Source organism: Sphaeramia orbicularis, chromosome 6 (assembly GCF_902148855.1).
Source record: "Sphaeramia orbicularis chromosome 6, fSphaOr1.1, whole genome shotgun sequence".
NCBI classification, from domain to species: Eukaryota; Metazoa; Chordata; class Actinopteri; order Kurtiformes; family Apogonidae; genus Sphaeramia; species Sphaeramia orbicularis.
Genome location: NC_043962.1, coordinates 40,627,144 through 40,650,723, shown reverse-complemented (window position 1 = coordinate 40,650,723; position 23,580 = coordinate 40,627,144). Strand labels below are relative to the sequence as shown.

Genomic DNA, 23,580 nt, shown 5'->3' with positions numbered 1-23,580 from the left:
ACAGACAGACAGACAGACAGACAAACCCTGGCAAAAACATAACCTCCTTGGCGGAGGTAATTAAACAATGAAAATGTTTACATCTACAAAGCGTCCTTTCAAACAATGTGAATAACTTGAAAAAACTGAAAGAATAAGTGTAATTTTAACAATATTCAGCCTCAGTTTATTATTAACACATGTTCATTATAACATACAGATCACAGTGGATCTACAAACACACAAAACATTTAGCATCAGGCAGAATGTTGCTAAGATTGCACTTACTTTTCTTAAGACATTTCAGGTTCTTCACATTTGTTCAGATTATTCAAAATTTTGGGAAATTATACTTTGTTTCAGTGCAAATACATGAAAATATTTACATTTACAAAGAGAAAAATGTAGAGTTATGAGTATTTATAGATTATTATGATAGTATTTTACTTGTCTGACCCACTGGAGATTGAATTGGTCTGAATGTGGAACCCGAACTAAAAGAATTGAATATCTATTTTTGCATTTCACAAATTCATCCCAAGGGCCGGATTGGACCCTTCGGTGGGCCGGATTTGGCCCAGGGGCCGCATGTTTGACACCTGTGTATCAGGTTGTTGATTTTCCTGTCTTTCGCTGCAGGCCTGTTCCTGCCTCTCTGTTCTAAATGATACTGTGTCATAATGAAAGAAATCACATCAGCCGCTCTGAGCTTTGCCTGTCCTAAAATGTATTTCCACTTTAATCCATATGAGTTACCTTCATAGATACATCACACCGCCTTAGGACTTTTCAGGCCACTATCTGAACACATATGTTACCTTTTTTCTGTACTTTATGTAAGTAAAATGTCATGATTAAAAGTAAGGCTCACTGCATCTTCACAAAACAGGCTTTTGGTGAATTCCTGTTCTGTAAAGCAGACAAGCAATAAGAGGTAGGACAGACGACCAAAACCTGCAGCGCTTATACCACAGGTGTCAAACATGCGGCCCGGGGCCAAAACCGGCCCGCCAAAGGTTCCAATCCGGCCCGTGAGATGAATTTGCAAAATGCAAGTTAGGGCATCAAACTCAAAAATACTATCATAATAACCTATAAATAATGACAACACCAATTTTTTCTCTCTGATTTAGTGCAAAAAACATTAAATTATGAAAATATTTACATTAACCAACTATCCTTTAACAAAAAAATGTGAATATCCTAAACAAATATGAACAACCTGAAATGTCTAAAGAAAATTAAGTGCAATTTTAACAATATTCTGCCTGTTATTAAATGTTTTGTGCCTTTGTAGATCTGATCTGTAATGCATGTATAAAAAATGATAAGTCGAGGCATAATATTGATAAATTGTACATATATTTCTTAACGAATTTCATTTTTTCAGGTTATTCACATCCTTTTTATCTGGATAGTTTGTAAATGTAAATACTGGCATAACTGAATGTTATTTTTTTGCACTAAAACAATTTGGAGTTGTCATTATTTATTGGCTATCATGCTATTATTGTACTGGTCCAGCTCGCTTCAGGTTAACCCTTTCATGCATAGGTCACTCCAGTGGACAGTTCTTCTCCAGCTGTTCTCTTGTATATTCATGGGTTTTGATGTTTTAGTTTCATATCAGCCAACACAGTGGACACTTATGCTCCATCCCATACACTGACATTCATACCATTACTGTAACTTTGCTGTTCTTGATAAGCCTGATCTGCAGTAACATGTTAAAGTGTAAATCAATTGTTATTTGTTAGACAAGAAGGGTGTTTTTTATCATATTATCTCCATGAAGTCAGTAATTACTAGCATTAGAATATGTTAAAATGTGAGAAGACATCAGATTAGCAGCATTAAAAATGTTTTTATGTCATTGTTTTCATATTACTTTCTAATATTGGGTTTTAAACATGTTTCTGTACTTCAAAAATTAAATGCATGGATATTTTTGCAACTCCATAGGAAAAAAAACCCAAACTCGATCACATTGTTTTTTTTCATACCTACGGAGGAATAAAAACACTGAAGAAAAAAATCTTGACTAAGGTTCTCACAATTAATGCATGAAAGGGTTAAATTGGGTTGAATGTGGCCCCCGGAAGAAAATGAATTTGACACCCCTGGCTTATACAGTCTGTGCGTCAGAGCTCCTCCACCTTATAAACACCTCCATCCATTAGAGCAGGTTCATAATCACATCATTATCCCACTTCCACTCCGCTCTGAAGTACCTCCTCTGTCTGTTTAGAGTCGTCTCTGATGCTGACAGTCTGTCTTATCACTTTCTCCCCCTGGAAGTGAGAAGAGTCTGATCCCACCACAGCTGCTCAGATTAGCTGAAGCTTTTTAACCTTGTGGCGGTGTTAATCAGCCCTTTGCCTGTCGCCAGGCACAGATCAGTGTGTAATCCCTTTAACCACAGGGGCAGCTGAACTCACCCAAAACACACTTATGCTTCCCCTGCCAAACCACTCCACCTGAGAGTCCGCCAAACCCCACTCAGCCCACTCAGCCCACTCAGCCCCTCCGGCACCTTGGCCAGAGTCAGTGAGTCCTACAGGGTTAGTTTCAGTCTTGTGTGTGATTGACGAACACAGTGCAATATCCATTTACTGCAGCAAATTTACATTTAATATAAGAAATTTTTTCAAGTATTGGAGCAACTTTGTTTTTTTATGTGCTTAACCAGGAGATACAGAGGAAACAGATTAGAGAAAGACTGATTTGGTTGATTAATCCGAACCAGAAGGACACTTTAGTACACAGATGTCAAACATGCGGCCCGGGGGCCAAATTTGGCCCGCCAAAGGTTCCATTCTGGCCCGCAGGATGAAAGTGCAAAAATTAACCTGAACAGTCTAGGTTGTCCAGATCATTTTAGTTCAGGTTCCACATACAGACCAATGTGATTTCAAGTAAAAATAACAACACAATAACCCATAAATACTGACAACGACAAATTTTCTTTGTAAAAAATTATGTGGAAAAAATTTACGTGAAAAAAACAACATTACACTGTGAAAATATTTACTTTCACAAAACTATTCTGTCACAATAAAATGCAGATAAATACACACATAAAAACAGAGATGAACAACCCAAAATGTGCAATTTTAACAATATTCTGCCTGTTACTAAATGCTTTGTGCATTTATGGATCTACTGTGATCTGGAGTTGTGTTAATAATAAGAGATGTAATATTGTAGTAATTATTCGAATTTTAGTTCCAAAATCCAAAATTTTAACAATGTTCTGCCTGTTACCACATATTTATGTAACACTGTGTGTAATGTATAAATGATAAGTCGAGGCATAATATTGTTAAAATTGCACTAATTTTTCAAATTAAATTAATTTTTATTCAGGTTATTCACATCTTTTTTGTAAAATATAAATTTTTTGGGATAATTTAATTGGGTTTTTTTTTGTACTAAACCAAAAAGGAAAAACTTGGATTTGTCATTATTTATAGGTTGTTAAGTCATTATTTTACTGGTCTGGCAAGAGGTGGTTTTCGGGCATAGCGCAAATGGTATATCACGCAAAATTGCAATGGAAAGACCTTTTTTCGCAACTAGAGTCAGGTGAATTAAAAAAAAACAGATGTTGACGTACGTTACAAGTGAAGAAGAAGAAGAAGAAACATGTCGCGGTATGTGTGGACACACCAGGAAACCCAATCATTTTTTAATTCAGAACAAGATAGAGGGGTAATATATAATAATAATAATGAATCTGTAAATCAACACCATAGTTACATTCGTCGCCATGTTTATGGAATGACTTCTCGTGTCATCTCACGATAATAAATAAACAAATCATCGCATTTGTGATTTAATGGAAAAACCGACATTACACACTTCTGTTTTTTCAACATTTAGTAAATATCGGTAAAGTTTTGCACAGATGTCCAATGGAAAAGCGACTACTGTTAATCCACTTCTTACAGAGATAGTGAAACTACATCATCCCGTTACAGTTCTCTGTGAGGCAGAAATTATAAAATACCCAATCCCAGCTCAACTGAGTCACAAAAACATACTTTTTCATTTGTAGTTTAATTCAATAAAGACATTAACCCTCCGGTATCCCGTCCAGCAAGGCCCTTACTAAGCACCAAGTGTGCCATTTTGGCACACTTGTGGAATAATGTCAAAAAACATTTCATACAGTTTGTTTTTAATTCTTTTACACTTTTTTCTATTTCATCAACTTGAGCCGTAAATAAAAATACCAAATACTAAATAACTGTCACATTTTTTAACCCTTTAAATGTCGTGTTTGTAATGTAAACAAACCATTTTTTTGGATGCAAAAAACACAAAAAATTATTTTTTTCAATATACTACATAAAAAGTGGATCACATATTATTAGATTTTTGCAGCCTGGCATATGTCAATGATTAACAGCAACACTGGTTAATTTATATTATTATTTTTGGCGCTAGGTCAAATGTTCAGAAATACTAGCATCTGTCACCAAGTGTGCGAAAAATGCACACCTATAAATCAAGCTATTAAATATTATATATCGATTTATTTTTCTGCTCTAATTTGATTTCATTTTTGTAAATCAAGGTCAGCCCTAATCATACATATCAAATAATCATTCATTTTAGATTTTTTTAACCCTTTAAACGATCTCTTTTCATCATGATGTCACTACATTTTTTGATGCAAAAAACACAAAATATGATTTTTTTTTTTTTTTTTTTTCAAAATACTACATAAAAATTGGATTACATATTATTTGATTTTTGTAGCCTGGTATATGTCAATGATTAACAGCAACATTAACAACATTAATAAATTAATTTAGACCCTCACCTCTCAAATGAAGCCCAGATATCAGTAAAAGCAGGATTTATGCCTTAATGGCTTACGGATCAAAAACAGTGATTATAATGGAAGAAATAGTGCGTTTTAGGCACACTTGGCAGACAGATGCTAGTCTTGTAATTTTCTTCTGTTTACAATGTCCAAATTTTAGTTGGTGGCCAGAATTTTAAAGATCATGCAAAAATGAACAACTTTTGAATTCTAACCTTATTTAAATTGTGAAAAATAACATGAAGTTTTTTAACTCAAAGTGCAAAGTGTGCCTAAAAAGTGCACCCGGATACCGGAGGGTTAAGAACATGTCACTGACTATGCCACGGTTCTGATGCTCAAACCCAAACAAGTGTCTGCTCCAAATCTGTGATGACAACATGACTTGTCTGCATCATAACACTGAAGCGTGATGTCGCGAAAAGAGCCCGTCTAGCCCTGCCCAGTACCCAGCATGCCCCAGGGCACAGACAGAAGGAGCCACGCTGTCTCCTGGGACCAGAAATAGGTCATGTCTGCTCATCCTATTGCCAAGACTAATGCAAAAATTGGCATGCCTTGTACCAAAAATGTGCACGTTCATGAGATCTAACAGTCACATATTAAAACCTTCAATGAATTCTGCATCTTTCATCCACACAAGGGCACTGTGGGTTTTGAAAAAAAATACATTTGTCCAATTCCCAAACCTCAGTTTTGTTGACTTACTTTACAGCGCGCAGCCACTCGTTTTATTTTTACATGTGCCAATGTACTTTCTTCTCCACAAGTATGAATATTAGTGCTTGCCATCGTTCAGGAATCTTTCAGGGCAGTAAACATGTTACACTTTGGAGAATAAAACAGGAAACACTCCGGCCTTTTGGGATTAACAATATAATGCTCATTGTTTTGCACTATAGTTGTGGAAAAATGTGCGGTCACAACAGAGGTTAGATGTGGAGCTTTACACAAGGGCACATCACCATAATGACCGATGAAATGTAGACTATGCAGATTGACGCAATACAAACCAGAAAAAATGCACAAAGAGTCCACATATTTACAGACACGGTTACAGTTAGTTTTCTTCTGTCTCCCGTCTCAAATCATCACCCTCTTATGAAAAACCATGAATTTCAGGCAAACCCAAAACTTGCCACAAGACTCATTTTTTCCTCAAACAGCTTAACCCTAACCCCTAAAGACCCAAACAGCTGCTGGCAATCAAATCCATCCACTGATCTAAAATGTTTAATACATGTCGATCCACTTATCCTATCAATACATGTAAATAATTGGTGTAAAATGCAGTTTGTCATCTTTTCATGCTCATCAGATATGGTCTAAAGCAGGGGTGTCAAACTCATTTTAGCTCAGGGGCCACACTCAGCTAAATTTGATCTGCAGTGGGCCAAACCAGTAAAATAATAACATAATAATATAGAAATAATGTCAACTCCAAACTTTTCTCTATATTTTACAGTGAAAAAACTAAAATTAAACAATGAATATGTTTACATCTGCAAACTGTCCATTCAAACATTGTGAATAACTTGAACAAACTGAAAGAATAAGTGTAAATTTAACAATATTCTGCCTCAGTTTATCATTTCCACATGTTCATTATAATGTACAGATCACAGTGGATTTACAAATACACACAACATTTAATATCAGGCAGAATGTTGTTAAAATTGCACTTATTTTTCTTAAGACATTTCAGGTTCTTCACATTTGTTCAGATTATTCACATTTTTTGTGAAATTATACTTTGTTTTAGAGTAAATACATGGAAATATTTACATTTATAAAGAGAAAAATGTGGAGTTGTGAGTATTTATAGATTATTATGGTAGCATTTTACTGGTCTGACTCGCTGGAGATTGAACTGGTCTGAATGTGGAACCTGAACTAAAATGATTGTTAATTTCTTAATATCTATTTTTGCATTTCACAAATTCATCCCAAGGGCCGGATTGGACCCTTTGGTGGGCCGGATGTAGCCCCCGGGCCGCATGTTTGACACCTGTGATCTAGAGTAACTGCAGGAAGAGCCTATGATGCGAGGACAGTGAACACACCTGATTAAAGCTGAGTAGAAAAATCTAAATGACCTGTTTTGGAAATCAAAGATTTGCAATATAGTGTTTTTTAGAATTGCTTTTTTTAAAAATGAAAATCTGAAATATTAAGGACCCAGTATTGAAGCCAAAGTATCTATACCAGTGTCGAAAACATCATAAATTAAACTCGAAAAGGACTTCAAATTAATTGCATTATGACATTGTCACCCTGTGCTGTATTAAATCTAATGTTTTCACCAAGCCCGGATTAACCATATGGGCAACTGGGCAATTGCCCAGGGGCCCGCGATGTCTGAAGGGCCCTGGGTAGCTCAGGCATAACGAAAATATCTGGTTATCTTTTGCTTATAAATGAAACTGTCCGCTGTCCGGAGATATTGCACTGCACAGAAACCCTGCTCCTGCTGTCTGTGACCGTGAGCTGAGACCCTCTCCTCATTGGTCAGTCCAAAAAGCAAATCAGCTGTGACGCAAATCAACGTGCGTGCACTGAGCGGGATGTGAGACGTCAAGAACTATGCGACATACGTACGCGAATCAAAACGATGTTTACATTGCACTTTAACTCTCTTGTTGAATTCTGAGGTGACAAGTGGATTTCTGTTTAACTCTTTCTTCGCCAATGACGAGATTTTCCGTCACTCCGTGTTTTCACTGTTATACTGTAGTTGAAGCTGTTGCGGATCATGTGAAATACTTTCCTCAGTCCAAAAACAGACAGTTAAGCCGTTTTTTCGGAAAAATGAAGGACCGGGTTTAACGTTCTCGCACTGGAGTCTCCGTATCCCATGGCAACGCATCCAGCGGCAGTCACTGAATGAGGAAGTGCAGACTGTGCAGGAACCGCGCGCAGTTTCAAAAGCCTTAAAGATGATTATGGAGACAGAGTCTGACAGTTCAATGTGTGATGGAGCTACAGAAGAACCATTTAGAGATAGGAACGGAGAAACAGAAGGTGAGGGAGACGGACACGGAACACGGCAAACACGGAGCGGCTCAGGTCCGACACAGAGATGGGGGGGGGGGGGGGTCACGGAGCGACACAGAAAAAATGACAGACAGGAGGAAGAGAAAAGAGACATTTCTAGGGGACATTCAAGGAGAAGACAGACATACAGACGTGGGAGAAGATAAAGGACAGCTAGTGTTCATCTGTTAGAGTGAGTTCAGATTCAGACTGAGGACACAGATGTGGTTCAGCTGTAGAATGTCAGCAGGGACAGAGGTAAGACACTGTTTGATTTAGCTTTTGTATGAAATAAATAAATAAATACATATATTCATCCAAAGATAAATAACTACATGTCCATATAATTATTTACAGATCAAACACAGCAGCTGGTCCAACAAGGATGTGGTACAGCCAAGCAAAGGCCAGAAATCTACAGTATTTAGTGAATTTGTTTCTTTTTTTCTTGAAAATGAGGAATATTGAAGTGTTCATATCAAAAAGCTAAACTAATATGTTGTTACTTATAACTGATGTATGCCAAAGTGTAAAGTTTAGAAGGAACCTGGTGCTTTAGAAGATGTTTGGTCTAAAGTTTGGTGTGGATTCCACTAACATTTTGTGGAATGATGGAATATCTTAGAGCTGTTTGTTATTATTATTATTGTTGTTATAATTATTTTATTTTGTGATTTTGAATACAGTGTTACTGTTGGTAAAGAAGAGTCAAAAATGTAAATAGGAAATCAGTTTTATCTTGAAAATCAATGTCTTCGAAAAAATTCAATTTTCTCAGTTTTTTGCTCTAAATTCATTTTTTTCCTGAAAATGACCAATATTCAAATATTCATATCTCACGAACGAATGAAGATAGAATAAAATCGTCTTTTGTGTTTAAAAGTTGAAGTTCTGTTCTTTCTTTGATGTATTCAGTGTTCACATACTCCTAACACAACATTTTCAGTGAGCCTCCAAAGATGAGTGAAAATGACCAAAAAGGCTGGCGCTGGCTACCAACTCACTGGAAAATGCTCTGGAGGGGAAAGAGTTAAAATTCATATCTGAGTCTATCAGATGATGTTTGTGTTTTGTCTGTGGGCTTTTTCTGACGATTCAATACATTTGTGTTGGCAAAAAGTGTTCTTAAATAAATACTGGATACTTTGGAAATGGTTTCTTATTTATTTTTTGTGAAAATGGAGGACACTTCCCTCTCTTTCTAATGTAGTGGATCAATTTTAGATTATACTGATGCTAATGTGTTTTGTTTTCATATCATCATATGCAAGTGAGTGGCCTTGACAAGAGGCTATAGTGGTGCACTTGTAGTTCTATGAGCATTTACACATTTGTACATCAAAATGCATTTGATGATAGTTAGATATTGAAGTTTGGGGTATATTTACATATATTCCTGGAACTTATTCTGTATTTTGCCAGATTATAGGGATCCTGGGGTTGTGATGATGGGGCCCTTGAATATTGTTGCCCAGGGTACAATGAAGTGTTAATCTGGCCCTGGTTTTCACACATTAATAAAACTTCAAAATGATATTAACTCATGAAGACTCGAACAGTCATCGGCAACCAAATGCATCTACTGAATTAAAATGTTTAATACCTGTTGATCCACTAATCCAGGAGTGTCAAACTCATTTTAGTTCAGGGGCCACATTCAGGCCAATATGATCTCAAATGGGCCAGACCAGTGAAATAATAACAGTGAAAAATGTAGTTACATTATGAAAATGTTTACATCTACAAAGTTTCCCAAATAACACAAACATCCTGAAATGTCTTCAGTGCAATTTTTAACAGTATTATGCCTCAGTTTATCATTTACACATGTGCATTGCAACTTAAATTACAATTACAAATACACAAAACATTTAGTAACAGGCAGAAAATTGGTAAAATTACATAGATTTTTCTTAAGACATTTCAGTTTGTTCATGTTTGTTGAGGTTATTCACATTTTTTTTGTAAAAGTATAGTTTGCAAATGTGAATATTTTCATGTAATTTTCCTTTTTTTTTTTTTTTTTTTGACACAAAAATAAAGAAAAAATTCATTATTTCTAGGATAGTATGATGGTATTTTACTGGTCTCACCCACTTGAGATCACAGTGGTCTGAATGTGTAATCTGAACTACAACAATTAACTTCAATGTAATTTTTTCTTTTCACAAATTCATACCAATGGCCGGACTGGACCCTTTGGTGGGCCGGATTTGGCCCCCGGGCCGCATGTTTGCCACCTTTGCACTAATCCTATCAATACATGTAAATAATTGGTGTAAAATGCAGTTTGTCGTCTTTTCATGGTCAACAGATATGACCCATTTGGACGTTCAGAGGCTCTGTAGTTACCGTGGAAACACCATCATCTTCTACAACATTGATTCGCCAGTAAAACCCATGGAGTTGGATCAATGACAGTGGATGGAAACACTGGATTTATGTTAATAATATGCTGAAAATCTCTCTTTTTTCTCTTTTTTTTTTCTGTTTTGTTACAATAGCTTTTGAATTAACTGTGTTTTCACGAACATCTAAATCAAATGTAGGAAATGACATATAGGAAAATATCTGATTTACAGTGAAAAATGCAAAATACAAAGGCTAATGTTTTAATAAATGATGATAAATCACTTAAAAAAGGTTAAATAGAGAGAAAAAATCATTTGGGAACTGGGTCTTTATGGGTTAAAATGCCCTAAAAGTCTGTTGAAATCAACTGTGTTTCCCAAGCAGGTAATTTGTGATGCCCTGTGATAAAAGACACATGTAATTAATGCTAGTTTTAGTGGGTTTTTTTTTTACTAATCTGTCCATCTGTTAACAAAGAAAACACTGGATTACATGCTAGCTTGTCTGGGTGTATCTGTTTTGTTTATTTTTTGTGTTATACACAGTATCTTGGGCATTGGTTGCTTGGGAGTGAGAGATAAACAGCTGTTGACCCTGGACAGTTGATACATGCTTGTCTTTTTATTTATTTGATTTTACTTTATGCATCACTTATTAACAATAAATTCTGTACAAGTGTTGTTTGAACAACACTGACTCAGTGTATTGTGCATCATTTGAACTAGATTTGTGGCTCATTAGTAAAAAAAGAAAACAGCTTTAACACTTCTCTGTTTAAAAAAAAAAGTCACATTAATTTCCTATTTCTTATATTAAAATTTCATAAATATTTAAATGTTGCAATAGTCAGAAGTGGAGGGAAAATGTTGATTAATGTTTGATGCTTATAATTTCCCTGTAACTTTATAAGATAATGATTGAAAATTACAGACATTACATATTAACCCTCAAAGACCCAAACAGCCTCATACTGATGTAAAATGTTTAATATCTGTTGATCCACTAATTCTATTATTACATGTAAATAATTCAGGTGAAATGCAGTTTCTCAGTTTTTTATGGTCATCAGATATGATCTATTTGGACGTTCAGAGGCTCTGTAATGAATATGGAAACACCGTCATCTTCTACAACATTGATTCACATATAAAACCTATGTAGTTCGATAAACAACAGTGATCGGAGATGTTTGTTTTTACTTTCAGTTAATGATATATTTGGCTGAAACTTCACTCTTTCTTTAGTTTTTTCCATTCTTATATAATGACCTTTGAATTTATTAATTAATTTTTTTTAAGTCTTTATGAACATCTACATCATGGACATCAAACTCATTTTAGTGCAGGGGCCACATTCAGCCAAATTTGGTCCGTAGTGAGCCAGACCAGTAAAATAATAACATAATAATATTTAAATAATGTCAACTCCAAAGTTTTCTCTATGTTTTAGAGCAAAAAAAGTAAAATTACATTATAAAAATGTTTACATCTGCAAACTATTCTTTAAAGCAATGTGATCTAGAAAAGCACTCGGAGAGCGCAGACCTGAGCAAAGGCAGATCAGTGCCCCCCCGCCCCCAATCACCACCAAAATTTAATCATTTGTTCCTTGTGCCAGAATCAACATTTCCTGAAATTTTCATCCAAATCCGTCCATAACTTTTTGAGTTATCTTGCACACGGATAGACAGACAAACCAACGCCAGCAAAAGGTAATAACATGAACAAACTGAAAAATTAAGTGTAATTTTAACAATATTCTGCTTCAGTTTGTCATTAACACGGGTACATTATAACGTACAGATCACAGTGGATCTACAAATACATCAAAAATTTGGTAACAGACAGAATATTGTTAAAATTCCATCTCTCTTAAGACATTTCAGGTTGTAATTTGTTCAGGTTATTCTCATTTTTTTTAAATTAAACATCGTTTTGGTGTAAATACATGAAAGTGTTTACATTTAGAAGGTGAAAAATTTGGAGTTGCGAGTATTTATTGGATATTATGGAAGTATTTTACTGATTTGACCCATTTGAAATTGAATTAGTCTGAGTGTGGCCCCTGAACTAAAATGATTATTAATATCTTCGTTTGGGTAATTTTAACATTTCACAAATTCATCCCCAGGGCCGGACTGGACCCTTTGGCGGGCCGGATTTGGCCCCCAGGCCACATGTTTGACACCCTTGATCTACGTGAGAAATAAATTAAATATGAAAAGTATACCTGATTTTACTGAGAAATGCAAAATACAGGTGAGAATTTTATAATAAATGGTTATAAATCACTTAAGAAAGGTTAAATAGTGAGAAATCTTCATTTGGGAGCTGCCACAGAAGCAGCATTTTAACTCAAATCAGAGACAGAACATAGACCCACAAGTGGAGCTACATAAGCCAGTTGAATATAAGTGTACATCTGTGTATTAATGACATGGGTGATGTAACTGGTTCAGTGTCCAGATCATATCTATGGAACCAGTTCAGAGTAAGTCCATGTAACAGAATGCAGCTGTTATGTCAGAGGTTTTTCATTACTTTGTGTCATAATTTACAGATTGATTAAATTTTTTGCGCAACGTGTCTTGAGTGTTTTTTTAGAACTTATAAAACCAGGTTTAGGTCTCAGTGTAACGTATGTGGGAGCGCAGACTGTATACCGGGGTCGCCATGGTAACCATTCCTGTGATGAGCTACAGGATAGATGTTAGAAATCCCCCTCAGGACCTGAAGAGGCTCACATAGAAACTCTCATCCATCCCAACTCAAGCTGGCCTTAATCCAGCTACACAGACGTGACGATCATACTGATGGATACGACTGCAAGGAGGTATGAATTTTTCATCGAGACTTCAGAAACAATCGCACAGGAGGCATCGAACACATGCACACACATACAGAGAACAGCCTAAAAACCTCACACATTAAATTATATGAAGGTCTTATATTAAAGTGATGTTGTAAAACACAGTATAATGACGGCCAGATGTTAAAATTAAACAAATAGTGACTAAACTTTTGATATAACTAGTAATAAATGAGCAAAATAAACATAGAAATCACTTTCCACAGACATTCAGTAAGACCTTTTAATATTCTATTTTTTCCCCACCCCCCGAAGGCGAGGCAAGGAGTATTGTTTTTGGTGCGGTTTGTTGCTAGCGGTTAGTTCTAGCAGCAAAACTCTTGGTTGAATTGATGTCAAAGTTGGTTTATAGATTGCCAGTGACCCAGAATAGATCTCATTACATTTTGGGGATGGTAGGTCAAAGTTCAAATTTTTAATGAATTTTTAAAATATTTTTTTTTCCCATTTACTTATAATGGGCAAAATTTCAAATGTCTGTAGCAGCAAAACAATTGGTTGAATTCATACCAAATTTGGTTTATAAATTACCAGTGACCAAGAATAGATGTGGTTACATTTTGGGAAGAGTAGGTCCAAAGTTCAAATTTTTTATGAATTTTTTTTTTTACATCTTTTTTCTTCTCCCATTTACTTAAAATGAGCGAAATTTCACATGTCTATAAAAACATAAATTCTTTTTCAATTTATTTCAAACTTGGCACATATATAGAGGCAATTGATATGATGACATCAGCACATGAACAGACATGATGACATCAGCTGGATCGATGCCAAAATAAGCTAAAATACGTGCGAGGGGTGGGGTTTGTTGTGCCTGGCACCACTTATAAGAATTATGATTGTTTCTGAGTTGTTTTTCACCATTATATGTTCTTAATTTCTGAATTTTTTTAGCAGTAATATACATGTATTTTATTTCATAATTACATTTGTAAAGTAAATATTTCACATACCTTTTGCCACTTTTTTTTGCCACACATTTGTACATAATTACGGTGGCCCAGAGGTGTAACAGCCCAAAAAATTATCCACTACAAGGAAAAAAAAAGAGAGAACAGCCCAAAACAATATCCACTACAAGAAAAAAAAGAGAGAACAGCCCAAAACAATATCCATCAGCCCCCAAAAAATAATCCACTATATATTTTTTAAAAAGTTTTATTTTTAGCACACCGACCTCCACTTCCGGTGGGTTACTTTGTTAGCTTTAGCCACATTAGCTGAAGGCCTTAAAAATTTTCAGCCCATGCTTTTATTTTTTCTGGTGGCCTTAATTTTAAAGCAAGAGACCTTTTGGGTAAACAGCGCCCCCTTAATTGAAAAGGTGGGTGATGTTTTTTTTTTTTTTTTTTCTCACAGTAGATCATTTTTTTGGGCTGTTTTCTTTTTTTTCTTATAGTGGATAATTTTTTGGACTGTTCTCTTTTTTTTCTTATAGTGGATAATTTTTTGGACTGTTCTCTTTTTTTTCTTATAGTGGATAATTTTTTGGACTGTTCTCTTTTTTTTCTTATAGTAGATCATTTTTTTGGGCTGTTCTCTTTTTTTCTTAGAGTGGATAATTTTTTGAGCTGTTCTCTTTTTTTTTTCTTATAGTGGATAATTTTTTGGGCTGTTGCGCCTATGGGCCACCACACATAATAAAACCCTGATGTCTTTATGCAGTCACATTTATGATAAATATTGACTTTTTTTTAATATTTATTCCTTTCATTCTTCACAATACTGAAACTCACCTCATTAACTATGACTAATATAAAAGCCTACTTTCATTATGCACTTGATAAATGATGTGTACAAATTTACTTTTTCATGTTGATGTTCATGTTTGCTTAATTGGACCCAGGAGAAATATAGTTTTCTTTCTTTTCTTCTTTCTTCCTGACAGCTTTAAGTTTTCCCTTCTAAAACATTATCAGACCCATGGGTAAAAGCTGCTGTTCAGAGTTTTCAGTCTGCAGGTCTACCTTGCACTTGCGCCCGTCGACTGTTTCCTCGTCGAACTCTTCACCGATGTGGAAGTTGATCTCGGTGGTGCGTACACTGGTGGAGGTTTTGATGTAGAACTGCTCACCATCCTGGCGGATCTCCACTTGAGGACTGGAGGCCGCTGCCACGGCCACCTTCCTCAGCATGGCGTTGACTCCTGAACAGAGACGACAAGGACAGAGTTGGATTTTAACCCTTTCATGCATGAATTATGAGAACATTAGTCAATATTTTTTTCTTGAGTGTTTTTGTTCCTCTTTAGGCATGACAAAAACAATGCAACTGATTTTTCTTTTTTTTTTCTTTTTTTTTTTATGAACCTGTTTTTTGTGGAGTTACAAAAATGTCCACTCAGCTGGACACCATGCATTTAAGTTTTGAAGCAAAGAAACATTTATTTAAAAATCATCATCAGAAAGTGATCTACTGTGTGAAAACTATGAAATAAAAACATTTTTAATGCTGCTAATTGCTAAATTGCTAATGTTTTGTCATATTTTATCATACTCTAATATTGGTTATTACTCATTTCATGGAGATAAAATCCTCCTGAGACCCAGGAAATTGACAGTTTTAGCTTTATTACATTAAAAAATTGTCTTGATTGGAAACTGCATAATGCAACAGTTTTTTAGATACATTTTAAAATGATTTTTATTTATGCATTGATTTTTTTAATGGAATGTCCTTTGCAATGCACAGAATTTTTAAAGTAAAACTGATAAACTTTTGTCCCTTACAGAGGACAGAATGCATTGCTGGTCTCAGGAGGATAAGGAGAAAAAAAAAATTTGTTAATTACAGTCTTATAACACTTAACAATTGATTTACACTAAAACATGTTACTGCAGATCAGGTCTATCAAAAGCAGCAAAGTTACAGTAATTGTATGAATTGCAGTCTTTTGGATGATGCATAAGTGTCCACTGTGTTGGCTGATATGGAACTAAAACAACAAAACCCATGAATATACAAAAGAACAGCCGTAGAATAACTGTCCACTGTAGTGACCACTATGCATGAAAGGGTTAATATAACTTATAATGTAAAGTCAATGTAATGTATCACTGGGGATGTTTGGGGGGTTGTTGCTGATTACACAATACCCCTTTATTTGTATTTGTATTTATTTATTTAGTTACCGGACAGGGTGTATTGGCATTAGTTACAAAGAGCAAGATGCATGCACCAGATTTAGCAGAAAAGCTCATTTCCATCTGTTGTCCTGGACAAATGACTTACATAACAATCATCACCTAGATTACAAAGTCATAATATACTGAGAAAAAAACGTTAAACATGACAGACATAGGAAAGTCTGCTCAGATTGAACAGCTTCATCCAAATACATCAAATACATTCAATACATACAATACATTCTAAAAATACACTAACTTTCCTAGAGCAAGAATAACATATAAAAGATAGAAAGAAAAGAAGAGAAAGAGAAGAAAAAAAGGAGCGAGAAGAACAAATAAATAAATAAATAAATAAATAGATAGATAAATAAGCTAATTGTGCAATTGCAAACCAGACTTGGAAAAAAGTACTTAGTAAAAACTATTGAGCTGAAAACATCAATAGAACTAACCAAGACAGTTTATACGATACATGTATGTATACTTTACATTACAAACTGACAATAACATGATAATAATGGTGTTATAGTTTAGTAATATGTTGGTAATAATGTGGTAATAACCATGTAATACCTCCAGTGATACCCAATGAAAATTCTTGAAAATAAAAATAATGTCTTTTCTTTCAAAGTATTATTTGTTACCTGGAAATACTTCTCCTAGTTTTTGTATAATACCATGTATGATTCAGGCTGCCGAAAATGCAAATGTATGCTTTTCTAATTGACAATGTATCGATGATTCTGACAAAGTGGATGTTGAACCTCTTACAAGAACTGCTAAGAAATGTATCCCATATATGAGTGATCTTGGAGAACCTGCCACATTCCCCAAGGTTTACTTCAGGTACAAACACAATTTCTTGAAGCAAATTGTGAGTTTGCAAAAGAAATCCATCATACCAGAAGAAATGAAAAAAAAACAAAAAAAAACATACAGATACAAGGACAAAAACAGTATGCACCTTCTTTACCGATGCTAGAATTGTTTTCTGTAGTAAAATAAGTTGAGTATTATCAGTTGAATTTAGTCCAGACATCCACAAAAATAAGAAGATGAATGATTTCCCTCTCTACCTTTTGTCATTATATTTATTTTATTTTCCTTCCATCCATTGCTGTTGCAAATAAGGCTGAAAACACTATATGTAGGTGTAATTATTCACCATTATTCACAATCATATCATTATTATGTTGGCTTTTTATTAGTCCTTACAAAGTACATTGTACATTGTAATGTCCTATTCTGCCATGAATTAACTGCTGCTAAATGGTCCTATTAAAACTACTTAATTTTGACAATAAATAAATAAATGAAAACTGTGTAGTTTGATCTCAGTAATGGCCTTACAATCCTACCATGACTGTTTAATTTTGGTTTGTAGATTAAATCAGATTAAAAAAAAAACTTTATTTGATCAGTTTGGTTAATATACTATACTTTCTTATAATATTAATGAATAAAATATGTGTATCTGTGTTGTGCTGCTAATGCTATGTCAGTGGTTCCCAAATTTTAAGTCATCCTGGGATCCTAATTAAAGATAAAAAGAAATACATATTGAATTGACATGATGACTATAATTTTACTGCCTGTTCCACAATCACAATAATGAGCTGAAAGTCTTTTACTTTATTATTTTTTTTTTTAACGTCTTACATCTTTTTCATGACATCTTTTTCATTCCTTTTGTCATCACTGCTTTTAATTAATTTTTGCATCTTTGAGCTGTTTGTCATTTTCTTGTAATTATTTTTTACATTTTTTTATATCTTGCTGCACCTTTTACCGTGTATTTAATCTTTTACAACACTTATTTTTATTAGTCTTTTTCTTTTTTTTTTTCACACAAAACAAAGACAGCAATAACAAAACAAGCAACATTCGACAAATAAGTATTTGACTATAAGTTAACTATTCAAAACAAAGTTAACAATTGGCACATGTATGTAATATCAATAAAGCTATGCAATTTAAATCAAATTTGAGCAGCAGTTCACCTTTTTATGACAGTACCCACATTGATTGTCTTTCAAAAAAAAAAAAAAAAAAAAAAAGCAATCCATTTTTTCCACCTTCTCATATAGAGTTCTGCTTGCAGCCTCAACATAAATGCAAATCTCTCCACTTTGTGGATTTCATCGACTATATTCATCTAGTCCTCTAATACTGGTGGTTCAGGCCGAAGCCATCTTCAGAAGTATTTAATCTTTTAACATTTGTTCCATCTCTTACCTTCCCTCTGTATTTTACATTGGTCAGCATTTCCAAACTCTTCAAGGCACCCTTCTATTATTTTAACTTAGAAAACACATTCACATTTCCAATAAAAACAGCTCCATGAACTTTGTGTCCCATCTGTAAGTTTGGGAAATGTAGTTGTATGTATAGGCTCGAAGAACATTTTAATTACGCCATGAAATATAACTGATGAGTGTTTTTATGGAAAGGTCTGATAATGACAAACTTTAACCCATAAAGTGGCTAAAATCATCTATTGATTTCTAGACTCATTTTTTTCTAGACTTGTTACAGTTTGTTAGATGTGCTCAGTTCTATTTATATAGGCTCCTTATTTAAAGTTAAATTGTTATACTTCTTTTGCTTAGATTGTATGTGCTTGGCGAAGGGTTACCTGCAAAGTAAGAATCCTGTCTGGTTCTCTGTGCACATGACAAATATTGAAATTGAGATTGAAAATGTTTAATATCTGCTGATCCACTAATCCTATCAATCCATGACAATAATTGGTGTAAAATACAGTTCATCATCTTTTCATGGTCATCAGATATGACCCATTTGGACGTTCAGAGGCTCTGTAGTGAACGTGGAAACATCGTCATCTTCTATAATATTGATTCACCAGTAAAACCCATGGAGTTGGATCAATGACAGTGGATGGACACACTGGGTTTATGTTCAGTTAATGATAGATTTGACTGAAAAAGTCACTTTTTCTTCTGTTTTCTCTGTTTCTGATATATTAACCCTTAGCTTTAATCTGGGCTTTTATGGACATCTACATGTTCAGTGAATTAAACATAGGAAAATGTATGACTTTCACTGAAAAAAGTAGAATACAGCGTATAACATTGTGCTAAATGGTGATAAATCACATACAGAAAGGTTAAATAGAGAGGAAAAGTCATGTGGGAACTGCCATGAAAATAACACTGGGTCTTTGTGGGTTAATATTGGTCTTATATTTTGTATATTAACACAAATTCAAGTCATTTATGAAACTGATAGATATATACAATACATAGTGCACACAAAAAGGGAAAATATTATTACTTGTTATTAATCCTAAAAGCCAGTAAAGCAGTGGTTCCCAACCTTTCTTGGCTCATGACCCCATTTTAACTTCACAAATTTCTGGCGACCCCAGACAGTCAAAACAGAGACTTTTTTTTTTGCTGAAATTAATTTGTTTTGATCATGTAATAGTTTGCTTTACTATGTTGTAAATAAACATTAATTTTAGACGACATTTAGTCTACATAATGTATATTATTATAGATGGAGGCAGAAAAGCCAGGTGTAGATTACTGCACAAAGTGAGAATTTGATTTTCCTTGGTCAGGATATGTACAGTCAGTCCAGCTTGGATTTACAAGGCTGACAATTAATACTGAACAAACAAGAACTCAAACTATGAATTATGAAAGAGCTGCAGCATCTGAAACCGACCACAATGAATATTTGACAGATAAACAGAACCACAGTGCTTCAGTTTCAGCTTCACAGTTTGTCATGTTCTTTATGTATTGGGATTGTCTCTGTCAACTCACCATATATTTTTTATTATTAGTAAGTTGTTTTTTTTTGTTTTTTTTTATCAATTACTAGAAATTTCAGTCGACCCCAACTGAATTCCAGGCGACCCCATGTGGGGTCCCGACTCCAAGGTTGAAAAACACTGCAGTAAAGTCTGCCTCTGAACAGTCTCCATCATATTTTGCTGTGTTTCTGTTCTGAGTCAACCCCACCCAGATTTAGACCTCCTCCGGCACGTCACGCCAGCTCCTATCAGACACACTGAGGCACAGGCTGGCTTCATGTCTGCTTGGATTTCTGTGGACGGACAGCTTCAACATCCTGAAGTTCACGAATTTAAGCAAGAATGACACAAACGTCAATTTTTGGGAGTCAATAAACAATAAATGCTCTGTGGTTCTAACGGAAACCTCAACTATTTCTCAAAACTGGGAGAAATGTGTGGAATTTTGGCACCAAAGTCCATGTGAGGGATTATTCTGCTCTGTCCAGAAGGGGGAAAAAATGAACGCTTAAGACTGTGTTCGGAGGTCAGCGTTGGCCCCGTCTTTTGTCTGGTGGCTGTAGAGGCGGTGATCCTGCATGTGGCACAGCACTGGCTTATGGCAGCACTTTAATTTTTGCAAGGCCATCTGGCTTCATGTCCTGCCAAAGGCCTTGGCTTTGTCAGTTCTCTGCCCTCTCTTGTCACCTGTGATTAGCTGAATAAGTAAGAAGCCTAGAAAGAGTATGAACCAGATTTTATCGTGTATTCTCCAAAGAATAAATTAGTTCTGATGGGTTTTTGTGAGATCCTTCTGTCCCACAAACACTGTGGTCTTGTTTGTTCAACACCCAGGCATCAAATCATATTATTCTGACAGCAACTGGACCCCACCCATAATCCCACTGATCACGCCATGTGTTTTTATAGAATTAAATATGCATGAGCATCAGTGAGGACAACCACCCACGATCAAAAAAAGATCTCTCACGATTAATTTATTTCACTTTTTCTGTCTGAAAAAAATACATAAATAATAAATAAAATAAAAGATCTTCCCAAATTTCCAGACCTCCACCCAATTTAAAATCACTGGAATGTGATCAAGACAAAGCTGAGCTGCTTTTATTTTAGCTTTTGGAGTGAAATATATCATCCAACCGCAATATGACAGACTGACTGAGTACATGCCATGAAATGCATGAAAGATGTCTCTGAAAGTTTATTCCAACAACTGATTTCTGAACCTTCTGTAAGATCAAATATTATTATAGTAGCTTGATCAACAATATTAAACAAATTAACAGGAATTTGTTTTGTTTGCATTAGTCGAGGTCTGACACCACTATAGTTGTTTCTTTTTCTGCAAATAAATGCTTCAAATGACAATATTATTTGTAATTTCAGAGGCATATCGACAGAAGTTTTCCATAATGTTAATTTTACACACATCTTTAGGTCATAATTAGTCTTTCTCAGAGCTGAAAGGCAAGGCCTGTATGCTGATATTTCAATATTTTAAACCATCAGTGCAAGAGCAAACCAGCCATAACTCAGATTTTAGCCTTATAAAGTCCAAAAAACTAGCATCACGTAGAGGGCAGGCATGAAGTTTTTCTTCTGATTGTGACAATTAAATATTATTAAATTGCAAAGTTTATATTATTTTCCTCATTCACCTCAGCTCCTGACAAAAAACTCACATTGTGGCTCAGCATTAATCTGTACATGAATCATGCAGTTTTTTTAATATTCCCAGAGCACACATGCTTGTTTTCAATTAACAAACCATGAGTCTGATCAATTTGTACAGCTCTGTTCACTCAGCGTGTCCCCTTGTTCCTCTGCTATCTGCACCCATGGATAACAATCCCCTCCTACAGAAGGGAAACCTCAGAGTCAACAGATAATTATGAAGATGATGATGGAAAGTGGCGGCCCTGCAGCACTGGAATCCCCATTAGTTGCCATCGTAGCTCTGCATTGACTGAGTCCTTATGTAAGGAGGAACGAGTGATCTGCTCTGGCAGATGTGGCTTTAATGTGCCCATAAATGAACGAGGTGCTGAGCCAGGGCACTGATGTTCCTCTGGACTCAAGATCTGAACTGTGATCTCTGATGTTAATGCTTCTTATTTTATTTTTTGGCATTGATGGTGGGGGATTTACAGCAGTTACTGGTCTTTGAGAAGGATCATTGAAAGGGATTCATTTCTAGTTTTCGTTTTATCTGAACAGACGAGCAGCTTTGGATCTAGAACTGCAATAAAACAAGTGAAATCGATCTCATGTGTGCCGAGAAACTAAATGTTTTGAAAGATAATAAGTGTTCACATTCTAACTCAAACATCCCCCTCTGTGTTAAAAATCCAGAAGAATTCCTGTGTTGTTAAAGATCTAACAGGTTGTAATGTTGTTCTGTTGCTTTGAACAGTTTGTAGAGTTGTTGAGGCTGTTCCTTGTACTCCCAGCGGGACTCCTCTTTGAAGATTTCTACATTATTGTAAAGACACTCAGCCTTTTCGTCGTGCCCTGTGTGTTTTAGCAGTGCCGGCGTGACGAAACGCTGCAACACAATTGAATGACCCAGTTTAACTGGTCCAAATCTAAACCATCACAATCATCAGTTAAGACTAAGAAGAAGGCTGAAAGAAAACGAAGAAAGATAGGACACAAGAGAATAGCACTGTGCTCCAGAGACCTCCCCTGGCATTGCTAATCCATGCCCTACTTAAATGCTTAACATGAATAATGTTGTGCCCCCCTCCTCTCTTCATGTTCCTGGTAACAATACCATGTCTGTTTAGCTGGAATTCAGCATCCAATGTTTCATATCTCCTGTAAGGCTGAGGGATTTCCCCTCAGCAGCATCTCCCTGTAGATCTTTACCTCCTTTCCCATGCAGGGAGCTTCTGCGAACAATACGATGTTGTTGGAAGTCGGGCATGCCATTCCAGAGCAACAAGAAAAGCCTTTTTCTATGAGGACATGATGGATAGTCAACCTCATGCAGGGATGTTGATCTGGCTGTAGCAGGGGAAGAGGAGAGGATGAAGAAAAGAGGGAGAGGGCTTACCCAGTTTTTTGAGAAGTTCATCAAAATTCTCACTGGACTTCATTTTCCAGTTGCCGGCAAAGTTAGGCATGTCTGCTGAGGCTGAGTGCAAGAGCTGCAAAAAGAACCTGTTCCACGCTGTGATATGTGCGTCCCTGTCTTTGCTCTCTCTGACTCTTTCCTCTTTCTCACCCTCCTCCTCCTTCCCTGTGCTCCTATCTCCTCTGCTCTGGGCTCAGCCTCTCGTTCACACTGTTACACCCAAATCTGTCTCTAGGTTTTCTTCTTTTTTCTTCTCTCTCTCTCTCTCTCTCTCTCTCTCTCTCTCTCTGTCTCTCTCTCTCTCTCTCTCTTTCTTCAGTGTGCTGGCTGCAGTCTTGTCTCAGCTCTTTTATGGATACTCTCTTTAATGGGAGTCAGTGGAGGTCCCTCCCCCTGAAAGCTCTGTCCCATTAATACAGAGGAGCGAGGCTGACATGTCTGCTTTCTCAAGGGATCAAAAAGACTAAATTAATTCTCATGGAGTGTATTTATAGAGCTTTAGTGTGTCAAAAACTTGATTCCATAGCTT

The 23,580-nt window shown here is 35.6% G+C and overlaps 1 protein-coding gene across 1 annotated transcript in view; it reads right to left on the bottom strand.

Moving 5' to 3' along the window:
- Positions 1-23,338, bottom strand: part of crabp1a (cellular retinoic acid binding protein 1a) — a 49,157-nt gene extending 25,819 nt beyond the window's left edge. The window contains exons 1-2 of the mRNA XM_030136381.1: positions 23,031-23,338; positions 15,034-15,212 (exon numbers count right to left, since the gene is read on the bottom strand). Of these exons, the coding sequence (XP_029992241.1) occupies positions 15,034-15,212; positions 23,031-23,100 (249 nt within the window). The 5' untranslated portion in view covers positions 23,101-23,338. The remainder of the gene's footprint in view (positions 1-15,033; positions 15,213-23,030) is intronic.
- Between the last annotated feature and the right edge of the window lie 242 nt (positions 23,339-23,580).